This window comes from Medicago sativa, chromosome 2 (assembly GCF_051527215.1).
Source record: "Medicago sativa cultivar Bolivia chromosome 2, Bolivia_mono, whole genome shotgun sequence".
In the NCBI taxonomy this organism is placed as follows: Eukaryota; Viridiplantae; Streptophyta; class Magnoliopsida; order Fabales; family Fabaceae; genus Medicago; species Medicago sativa.
The window spans coordinates 29,718,238-29,729,827 of NC_140750.1; the positions used below are offsets into that span (position 1 = coordinate 29,718,238).

The following is an 11,590-nucleotide window of genomic DNA, read 5'->3' on the forward strand; positions in this document are numbered from 1 at the left end:
CTTGACTACGAATACTTTAAGAATAATGCTCTTATGTCTCATGATTAAATCATACTTAGCACTCCATTAAAAAAACTAACTATTCTAGGGGCTTTATAACTTTGACATAAACATAATAAAGAAATTATTTATATTATTAATAAATAGTCATGATACATTTCTAAATCTTAAACATATAAACATTAGCCTCTTACACCAACACAAACGGATATAGAACTATAAGTCGTAATCTCCCTAATATAATCAAGAGTTACATGTTCCAATTTAACCCTTACATGGATCAATAGGTATTGTGTTGATGACTAAATATCCTCATAATAAGACAAATTATATTATATTATCTTTTTCATTGAATATATATAATTTAATCAAGATCTTTTAATTCATGTTTTATGTATCATGTCTGATAATCACTATAAATAGTTAATGGTTGTATTCATATTTAACTACAATATAATCTTAGTTGATCAAGGATGAAAACAAAGTCTATTATCTCATTCTCCTTTATTTGTGCACTAGTTTTTATCTCTGTTGTGGCAACTGAGCCATCCAAAGATGAGAAACAATGTATATAAACATAAATAAACACACATATTTTTTTCCTTCTTTTATTATATCTAATACAAAGTTATTTTTTTTAAGAAATTTAATACAAAGTGTTTGTTAATACAAAGTGTTTACAAAGTTATTATATCTAGAAGAATTCAAATTCAAAGTTTCATGGAATCGTGGAGCCTGGACCTGGCCAGTCATTGTAGTAAAAGGAAAGGGTGGTAAAGGAGGATCAAAAGGTGGATCAGGCTCAGGAGGAAATGGCGGTGAAGGAGGTGCACAAGGAGGAGATGGACAAATCGAAGGTGGAAAAGACAAAGGAAGTGGACTTGATGCAAGAGGAGGAGAAAATAATAAAATAGGTTGGGGATATTTGAAAAATTAGGGAGGTTACAATGGTGACATAAGTAGCAAAAGAGAAGGGAATCAAGGCCTCCATGAAATCCATATGAATGAATGTGTCTATTCCTTTCCATGTAGCATGTAAAATAAAACCATAAACTCTATTTTACTCCATGTCTAGTCTATATAATATGATGAACGTCATTATCTAAATTAATTTCTTTCACCATTATCCTTGGATTGTACCACTTATATTATCAAAGCTAAATGGATAAGAAGTATCACGATTTCATGTTATATTTTTTTTGTCAACTCATTTCTTTAATTTCTAATATTAAATATGTCATTTTATGTAACTCAATTGTGAATAAATTACTAGGGTCTCTATAACTCATTACAGAAAAGTCAAGAACTACAAGAAAATTCAACATGGTCAATAGCTAAAATAAATACACATAAACAAAAAGATATCTAGGGACATCAATAACCAAAAGAATATTTGTGGAGCTGATATCTCCAGAACCATGGCAATGTAAAAAAATAAATTAATGTAAGAGCTCTCCAAAACTTTGTATATCTAAAGTAACAAAATAAATGTTTAACAACTAACTCATACTCTTCGAAAAAGAGAATTTAATTTGACACATAAAGTGTTTAACACACATAACCTTGTCGAATACTTGATTCCTGCCTAAGCACCACACTAAGTGTTTAACACACATAAAGCTAAAAGAGATCACTTTCAAGACCCAAGCATAATTTTTACAAATCACTTTTACATAAACGCATTCAAACATAATCAATTTTAGTTTAAAGTAACATTAGCACTATAGAAACGAACACACACCAACAATTCGAGACAATGAAATATTCCTCCTCCAAAGCACATTACAATTCAAAAAACTAAACCAAGACCTCTAAAGAAAGATAGATGTGACATGCAATGTTGGATGGGTATTATACCTTGTATATAATTAGGAACTTGCAACCAGAATTAATTTGATATTGTGATTAAGTTTATGGCTGACAATAAATCAAGGGGTTGAAAGGGTATATATTAAAAAAAAAACCCATATGCATATTGTTTGTAGGATGAAATCAAGAAACTTTGTTTCAAGTGATTCAAAGTCCATTTATTTATATTAAAAAAAAGATATATGTCCTCAAACTAGCTTATTGTCAATGATATTATAAATTTTATCTAGCATTTCTCTATTTTTCCTGATATCATTTATCAATGACATTTTATTAACCAATACCGATATATGATTGTTTCCTTAAAAACATGATATGTGTTTCATAAAAAAACAAATTACACATTATTTTGATCTTGAAGATCTTTTTGAGATACTTTTTTTTCTTCCGAGAATTTACATATTTTGATATTATTCTTGAGGTATCATTCATTTATTGCAGCAAATATATTTTGTCTTGGATAGATGCAACTACAAAATAAAATTGTTACTAAAGGATATTGATAGATAATTTAGAAAGTGTATTAAGCTGTCGTCATGTAATAATATTCATATGGTTTGTACCTATGGGGATTGTAAAACTTCTACTCAACAATGTCAGTTGTAACTAGGATGTTAAACTATAGGGATGCACATGGAATAAATTTGGTTTGAAAGGAATAAATCTACTAAACTAAATTAGAAAAATAATGTCCGTTGAAATTACCATTTTGCCCTTCTGAGGGGCATTTTGGTAAAATACAAATTGGACTCCCCTTGCCTATATATGTGAAAAGAAAAAAAGAAAAAAAAAGGGAGAGATAAACGGGAACGGGAGAAAGAAGAGGGGAACGGGAATGGGAAAGGGAAAGGGAAAGGGAGGAGAATCAATTCTCCTTCGTCACAACTGCGGCGAAAAACGGCGGCGCCGGTGAGGAAGAGGAAGAGAGAGACGGTCGTCTCCAATCTAAAGCCATGCATGTATGATTCTCTCTGGTTGTTTCATATCGCAGGTTTGTGTCCGGTTCTGTTGATCGCCATCATCATCTCAGTTTGGTTTCTTGCTTTTTTTCTGCATGCATGTTTCTTCTTTATGTTGTTTTTGATGTTTCTTTACCTCTCTTCTTCATGTAGCTTAGTCGATTGAGAGTTTGTTTGGTTTGTATGTTGTGTTTGTTTTAATTAATTTAGAGACTTTGGTTTAATTTTGTCTGAGTTTATGAATTTGTGTTTTTCTATGTTTGTTTCTGGGTTTGAGTATTTTGTTTTGTTTATTGATTTTGGGTTATGGTAATCTGTTGTGAGACTACAAAATTTCAGTTGGTGACTATATTATTTTTGGTGAGTTTGCTATTCTCCATTTTCAGTTTTGTACGGCGGCGGAAACAGGAAGAGTAACGAAGACGAAAGGGAACACAGTTGTTACAGGCGCAGATTGTAAAGGAACGGCGACGTCGATGTTGATAAGCGCCGATTGTTATCGACGGCGATGGTCGTGAGAAGAGAAGAAGGAAAGGGAACACGGTTGTTAGGTTGTGGATTTGGGAATTTATGATAAGCAAAATGATTTGAATTAAAATGTGAATCTTGAGCCGGCAACGACACATGGGACAACGATAAACTCTGGATTAAAATTCCGAACCAAATCAAAGTTAATAGTAAGTTTATTATGATTTGATATGTTTTTATCTTATTTATAGGTTTCTTATAATGTGTTTTGAGTTGTTGGCAATCAAACGATTCCGAACCAAATCAAAGTTAATAGTAATTTTGTTATGATTTGATATGTTTTTATGTAATTTAAAGGTTTCTGGGGTGTTTTGGCTCATAAAGCCAAATCAATGCTGGATGAAAACAATCCAGCTCCGCAACAACAAGATACCATGCCTAAACACTCAAATCACACTCATTTAATACCTTTACAAGTCCTTTTTCAACTCAGGTGATTACCATTTATTATGTTCAATGCAATGCATGGATATGATACATGATATAACATAATGTTGCAAAAAATATGTTTGTCATTTACATTATTAGTTGAATGGGAATCAACTTATTTCTGTGTGATTTTGCTTTTGTATGGTTATTCAAGCCATTATATCAGCCTTCTGACTATAATAAAAGAATGGACAATCCTTCGATTCGGAAGGGCTTGGATGCAATTACTACTTCCCTCAATCAGCTAGGTGACACCTTTGAGAAGGCTTTTGAGGTCAATCTGTCTGTGTAAGAATGACACAATACATAATTGTTGATGAGTTTCTCTGAATTTCATGTTTCGATAGAGTACATCAAAGTATTGATATCTTCGATTTTTTTGACAACTCACTTATGATTTTATTTATACATCACATTCTTTAGTTCAATGTTACTTTTGATTCTTTTCAGGAAGGAAAAACAATGGTGGAGAGTAAGACAGCAGACTTGAGATATCAAATCAGGCGAAGAGGAAATGGCTCTGAAGATATAAACCAAGCTTCAGAAATGAGGAATCCGTGGCAGCAATCAGATCAGATACATTCTCCTTCTCGCCATGAAACCCAACTCGAAGGTGGATGGTATTAAGGCTGAAGGTGATGCTAGGTTGCAGAGAAAAGCTGAGGTAATGTTTATGGTGTTGAGAGTTACTGACTTGAAAGCTTATGATTGAAGATTTTATTTTGCTCAATTTACATTGTTATAAGAATACCATATATGTGCCAACAAAATCATGGTATTAAAGATGAGAAAATTATTTCTTTTTGATTCTAAATACAACAAAACAATTTTTTTTGAGATAAGTTAGAATAGAATAAGCTAAGAATAGAAGCTACAAATAATGGTTCATCTTCTATATATGTTAGAATAGAAGTTTGGCAAGTTTGCAACACACATTGAAAAAAGAGTGTATGCTTATGTTTTCCTTCTATATATGTTTGAATTTGTTGTTGTTTGAGTTTCATTTCTGAAGAGATCAATTGAACCAATAAAATAGCAAACATGAGACAATCATGTGATTTGGAGAGTTAACTGAATATTTTTTTTTGCAGATTGTGCATTCGATTGCTCTGTTTCGGGTTGACTTCGCAGGAAGAGGAGAGCTTGCTGAGCGCCAGGTCTTTGAATTAGTCATTACTTTAGCCCATTATTTTAATCGCAAAAGTTCCTCTTTTTATTATTTTCTTCTCTAGGTTTGTTTTATGTGAAGGTTTATATGATGTTTTGCTTGATGATGGCTTCCTTAAATTTTACTTACCGTGTTTTATAGGAGCAGTATAGTCTATCTTTTCAACCTTCAAACGTTATGGTTTAAGAAGGATTTCATTGGCTCTATTTGTGCTGAGAAGAAATATCAATGATTAGTTTCTGATGCAAATATGTCTCTGCAGAAGCTGTTTTTGTGTTTCAAAGGTGTTATAACTTTGTCTAGCATATTTCTATTTTTTTCCTAACTTCCGTGTGATGATTCTTTGCAAAACAGAGAGACATTTCATGGTGCAGTGAGTTTTGCAGCTTCACTTTCCTACTTTGGCTGAATCTATAGCTTTGAGGTGGTAATTGATTTTGTTTTGGATTTGTGTTGTTGATCTTATTCTGTTCATTTTTGTGTTTTAATTTTGCTATATATTTGAAGAATTCCATTTTTGTGTTCTTTACAAGTGTATTGCAGGAGCTATGGGTTGAATCATTCATTCTCAAGATATCTTGACGACAAAAGAAAGAACAAATGGTATGTGTTTCTTATTGTTTTATTTGATATTCATCATATATTTTGAATATTGGTTTGTAAGCATAAGAGGTTTTCGTTTTGGTATTTGATAGTTAAAAGAAAGATTTGTTTTGGTAATTAAGCGCTTTGATTTGGTCATGTTGTGTGCTCTGATATGTGAAGGCGGATTCACAGTGCATCGACAAAAAAATTTCATGTCTGTTTCTACGCCTTTCATTGCATTATTGGTGATAAGAGTTCTCCCCCTGTAGTTTCTATGTCTGCTTTGGCTCATGTTTTGAATGCCATTTTATGTTTGATTGCAGCAGTTGGCAAGTTTTGTTGCGGTAGACGTTCTTAAGATACTTTTTCTCAACTTTTTGTCGTATTCTCATCTATGTTCTTACACTAATATCTCTCTTTTTCTGCAGTTTATTCTCAGCTATTTCTTTCCCACCCATTCAACCAAATATCAGGTGAGACACTAAAACAAAACCAAACATTGTCCTCCCTTATAGTTGCCAAGTTTTAGTCATAGTTATTTTACTATATTTTTCATCCTTTGTTGGACTTTAATTGGTTAGCTAGATATATTGTGTCTTGAACCCACAATGTCATAACAATTTTCGAATTGACATGATCTGCAATCTCAGTGCATGTTTAGTTTTTTAGTTTTAACATTTTGTGACAAACAAGTTTCATTTATGTTTCAATTGTCAATGGACGAAGATATAAAATAGAGAAAATACAATGAAGTGTAATTGCAATTACTGTCAAGTTGCATCATGCTTTATTAGCTGTTTTTAGATGTAGGTCGTGATCACTTCAATATAATTTTGCACAAAAAAGAATAGCGGAGGGGACTGAAAATGGGGTAGGAATATCCCTTTGATTAGAAGGATGGTGTGGCTAGGTTTGTGTTCATATGTTGAAGATGGTGGAGAGTGAGACATTGATGGGAAGGTAATGCTTTGACAGGTTTCTTTCTGCTCCAGGTATTTCACTTTTTACTCTTTCCTTTTTTGTTGTTCTGATGTTGTTTGAGAGCATTTTGTCTCATTTTGATGTGTATATATTTTTTGTTAGGTTTTTCTTTTTCAGAATTTGAGGCAGGGGAGGGGAAACTCAAATCATGTGCAAAATGAGAAGGAGAAATTTGAGAAGCTGATTTTGTTTGAGCTTGAATTTGACGGAGAAAGGTTCTTATGGGTAAAGTTTCTTCTTCCACTTTTATTTGTTTCTTTCTCATCTATTTTTCTATAGAAGAAACTAGAATATTCAAATTTGGATGTGCTTTGTTAGATCTTTAATCGTTTGTGAGGGAGTTTTTTCTCCGTGGCTGTCGGTGTGTGTTATGTTGTATTATGTGTTTTGTTTATGTAAGTTTTTTTCCTCGACTACTTCAAATTCAGGTCTGCTTTCGATGTTTCTGTTTAGCCATTTTGTATGATATGCTTTGTTCATTCAATTTTACTCTTTGCCTAATCGTTATTCCTACAGATTAATGTATAAATATGTACACGATGTTAGTTAGTGCCATTAATGTATGAACCACTGCTAAAGTATCACAACATGAATGATATGATTCAATGTTTTGTAGTTTTCTTTTCTCCCACACTTTTCTTTAAACAATTCTCATCAAATATATTGAAAAGGCAAACAAGATTAAGCTGATAAATGAAAAACAAAACTAAAGGGGTGCTATTAAATACATTTAATTGTTTATTGCTTTATATAGCCATTCCATGTTTAAATATTCCTAAAATTCTATTATAAACAGAAGCTTCAGCCACCCTTTATTTCACAACATCCAATTCAACAGTCTTTTTATCACATAAACCTAACAGAACAAACAAAATGGCTGATGCACGTACAGTCCCTGGAGTAGTCCTCCCCTCCTCCACCGGATAACGGAAAATGCCGGTGATGGGCCTCGGTACGGTCGGAAGCAACCAGTAAGTTTACTAGAAAAGATGATGTCCTTGAAGCAATCAGACAAGGTTATAGACATTTTGATGTTGCTGCTGCATATGGTGTACTTCTAAATTATGGGTTACTGATAATCATCCTGAGATCATTGTTCCTGCTCTGCAGAATCTCTAAGGTGATTAATTTTTTTTTCTTCTCAATAGTTAGCTATATTTTTAGTTTTTCTCATAAATTGTGGATATTGATTTGAATGTATCCATGTTTGTTTTTACAGGACTCTTCAACTAGAATATTTAGACCTCATTTTGATCCATTGGCCAATTACTACTAAACCAGGTGAAGATAAATAACCTATTGAAGTATCAGAGATTGTGGAATTTGATATGAAGCGGAGATAAGCAATTGAAATTTTAATGTATGAATATTATTATCAGTTTTGTCATTGGTTGAATTTTTGTAGAGAATGCATCCCTGCAAAATGTAATGAATACTACCCGAATTACGATCAATCCGGATATATCAGAGGCTGCTGAGTTGATGAAAGGGTTAGTTATTTTATTTCGATTGTTGTGGTTTTTAATATATGTTTAGAAGGATAGTTAACACAACCTTTGCAATTTATCTATTTCCTATAAAAACCTACATAAACTGTGTTAATAGAAAGAGATGATTTTTTCTTCAACTATGGGGAAACTTTTGCTATGATAGCTGCTTCTTTTGTTTCTCTTTTTGAGGTAAGCAATAGGTCCCTTGATAGAATCTCCACAATTTTTTGTTTTGTTTTAATTTTGTATTTTGAACAATGTTCATATTTGCATGTAGTCTACTGGTACATTTTATGCTGCGGCTAGATACGAAAGTGCAACCCCCGTGCCACCTTATGTTACCAGCCGCGGAATTAAATTGTTTGTAACATTGTTAGTACTTTGTTTTTCGGTGTTGATAGATTCGTATTTCAGGTCTACTTTTTCAAGAGCTCTTATTTTGCTGGTGTTTATGCAAATTGCTTTCTGTTTGGGATTATTCCTCCTGTCATGACTTATATTCATCAACAATCCAAGAAGGGAAAAATCAGGTATGGTTTGTGTTTTCCAAGTGATGCTAATTAGAGTTATACATTTCACGATGTAAAGTACTGACACAGGTACGAATACCAAACACGACACTAACACATCGACTCCGATAATAATTTAAGAAAATGAATTTGTTGAATGTAGTCACATGTGTCAGTGTCGTGCCAGTGTTGGGCCCTGTGATGTGTCTGACAACATGTTTCAAAATGTTTGTGTTGCAGAGTTTTACATAACAAAATTAAGCATTCAAAAGAAACACAATGTACCTATGCATTACTGCCCTTCATATTGATGGCATGTCCAACTGACATGACACTGTCACATGTGGATTATTCCATTTTCTCAAATTTCTACCATTGTCGACGTGTCAGTATTCGTGTTGTGTTCGATGTCTGTGTTAGTGCTTCATTGCAGTGCAAACAAGTTATACATATAAACTTACTTTCAATTAATCAATTTTTCAGTCCCTTAGAATTTGTGAAGGGAATTGTAATGAATGATTTTGCAGGCCAACTTTCATTCAAGGAGGAAATGTGACACTTCTGCTGCTTTTCATTGTCTCGGTCATTTTGGGAATTTGGCATTAGATGTTCTTCAAAAGGCAAGGCTTAGAAGGATTGGGTTTAGCTACAGTGAAAGTAGTCTGCCGTCATTGCAATCGGCAAATTTCAACTTCTGGGTTGAGATCGGACAGTTCATATTTCAAATTTGTATTTAAATTATGACTTGGTTGTGTCGGAAATCGGAATATGAGTCATCTAATCTTAATCCAACATTCGAGATCTATGAATACTGTAAATGAAGAGTATTTTGACAGTAGACAATTCGGATTCGGTCTAGAAACAGGACAAATTCTGTACTAATTATGGAGTTATGAATAAATAATTTTTTTGCATTCTGTCAAGCATTCAAGCCTTTTTCATCCTTTTTGATATTCTAACAGTTCATGGTTAGTAAAAAACCATTCGTTTTTGGTCACAATGCAAGAAGCATCCACATCTCCCCACTTCCCCCCATAGCGAGAAGTTGCTCCCATCAATTGATAGGGAAGGTAACTGCAGTAAACAAGTAGTGTTGCATTACTGAATATTACATAATAGAAGGTATTGGACAGGCCAAGAGAAATTGTACATCTCAAAATTAAAAAATCAACTCGGTAATGTATTTTTTGGTTGTGGACAGTTCTAACTATAGCAAAATATATCCTTGATATCCTTCCAATTATAAGAATAAGCTAACTTTGGGCTGTGCATAAAGAGTATGAGACCAAAATTAATCTACCTCGAGTAACACAAGTCCTATGACACCAAGTACAAGCCCGGCAGCTCCAACAATTCCAATGGACTCACCAAATAGCACAGCCGCAAGTACAACCACTGTCAAAGGTTGTGAATCAATAATAACCTGCCATATATCCACTCCAGAGAGTCAAAGCAAGCAACAATTCATGCTCCCACTGCTCCAAATCAACGCAAATTTAACTCAAAACAACTTTTCCTCAAGTCCAATTCTATCATGACACATACAGTATTTACAGTTTGATTTTACCGGTTTAAACATTAATCTCAGTCATACAATGTGCACTAGATAAGGACTATACTGCAGTTTCTAGCAACGACGCAAGAACTAGACATAAACACCCAAACAAAACAGCAACATCAATATAACCTCTGTCCATACATATAAGTCTCATTCGGAAGAAGAAAAAAAGTGTCTCTAAATATAAGTCTTGTTACAAATTACTAGACACATTTATTTTAGTTTATTTTCCGAGTATAGCCCCTATGTGTAGTATTGAATCTGAATAAAAGTAAGAAAGTAGATATTTTCAAGTTCTAGGCATCTAAGGAATATAGTATTTAGTATTGTCATGATCAATATCTTCGACAAACTTTTTTTTTTGTAAGATCTTAGTCAAACTTAGTAATTTTTTTTTTTAAAATTAGTTTAAAGTTATAAATTTATCTTTAATCTTCTATGTTTATGTCGATCCTTTTAAATTATTCCAAGAGGTTAATATGCACTTTCAATGTTAAGTTATGGCAAGAAATTATTTTAACCTTTAAGGTATGATTAAATTGAAGGTTTAAGAAGAAAATGGAGGGGAATTGACATGAATAAGCAACAAAGGTCATGTAGGGGAGGAATTGAGTTGACACAATGCTGGAGAAAATTTTGTATTGGTAATGTATTTGTCGATGGAGATGTTCTTGAATTCACATTTAGGAACATTAAGAACAGTGGTTGAGTTGATGTGAAAAATTTTTTTTGATTACTATTTCCCTTAACTTGGTCATTTTTTTATCAATGCAGTAATCCTTTTTAGTTTATAAATGTGTAACTTAGAATTATGAATCAGCAACATTTACATCTATGTTCTTAGATAAATTGCATCAACATTATTAAAAAGAGTCGAAGCCTGAGCGCAACTACTAATCGGTTTTACTAATAAACAAATTTTCTAAATTATAACTTATTCAAACAAATAATAAGGAATTTCAGAAACACAATATTCTAACTTGCTTGATTTCCACATTTATAAAGGGCAGTAATTTCTTAGAAAGATGTAGCTATTTTCTGTAATTTGATCATTTCTCCTTTAGAGCAATTTTTTTTTCAAAAAACACGTTATTCAACAAAAGGTAGTGGTTACTTTTGGAATTGAAGATGATGGGGCCATTTTGGAAATTTAACTTTGTAATCCATCAAACACAACTACTTTAGAATCTATGTTGTATAACTTCTGTTTTGGTTTCGTTTATGGTAGACCTATCTAGGATTCGATATGTTATGGATCATGGTTTTTTATATTTATATGCATGTAATATCTAAATTTCGAATCAGTTTACTTTTAAGCGTATTAACAAATATGTGTTTGCCAACACATATTTTTCGAAAAAAAACAATTCACCCCGTGCGAAGCACGGGTTCGTAACTAGTTAAAAGAAAAATTATTTAATAAGGAATAAATTGTTACTAAGGGATGCACAACAATTTTTTGATTAGAATTACTGAGTTTAAACAATTTATTTTTCTTTTCTGTTTTTCCTGTT

The 11,590-nt window shown here is 32.6% G+C and overlaps 1 protein-coding gene and 1 long non-coding RNA gene across 20 annotated transcripts; both read left to right on the forward strand.

The window, feature by feature from the left end:
• Window positions 1-418: 418 nt before the first annotated feature.
• Window positions 419-1,191, forward strand: LOC146946091 (uncharacterized). The gene is made up of 2 exons (XM_085744293.1): window positions 419-567; window positions 675-1,191. Exons 1-2 carry the CDS (start codon window positions 474-476, stop codon window positions 935-937), a joined length of 357 nt encoding a protein of 118 aa, XP_085600419.1. The 5' UTR covers window positions 419-473; the 3' UTR covers window positions 938-1,191.
• A 1,345-nt stretch (window positions 1,192-2,536) lies between these two features.
• On the forward strand, window positions 2,537-9,439 carry LOC146946092 (uncharacterized). Of its 19 annotated transcripts, none has more exons than XR_015026622.1 (18): window positions 2,537-2,860; window positions 3,215-3,505; window positions 3,654-3,789; window positions 3,940-4,073; window positions 4,236-4,449; window positions 4,877-4,942; window positions 5,308-5,377; window positions 5,487-5,556; window positions 5,719-5,752; window positions 5,862-5,882; window positions 5,967-6,011; window positions 6,343-6,530; window positions 6,622-6,744; window positions 7,412-7,639; window positions 7,739-7,800; window positions 7,925-8,009; window positions 8,424-8,539; window positions 9,046-9,439. It is a non-coding gene; the product is annotated as an uncharacterized LOC146946092 (long non-coding RNA). The 19 variants fall into 19 exon arrangements; XR_015026628.1 differs by having other exon boundaries at window positions 6,349-6,530; XR_015026625.1 differs by having other exon boundaries at window positions 5,497-5,556.
• The last annotated feature ends 2,151 nt before the right edge of the window (window positions 9,440-11,590 follow it).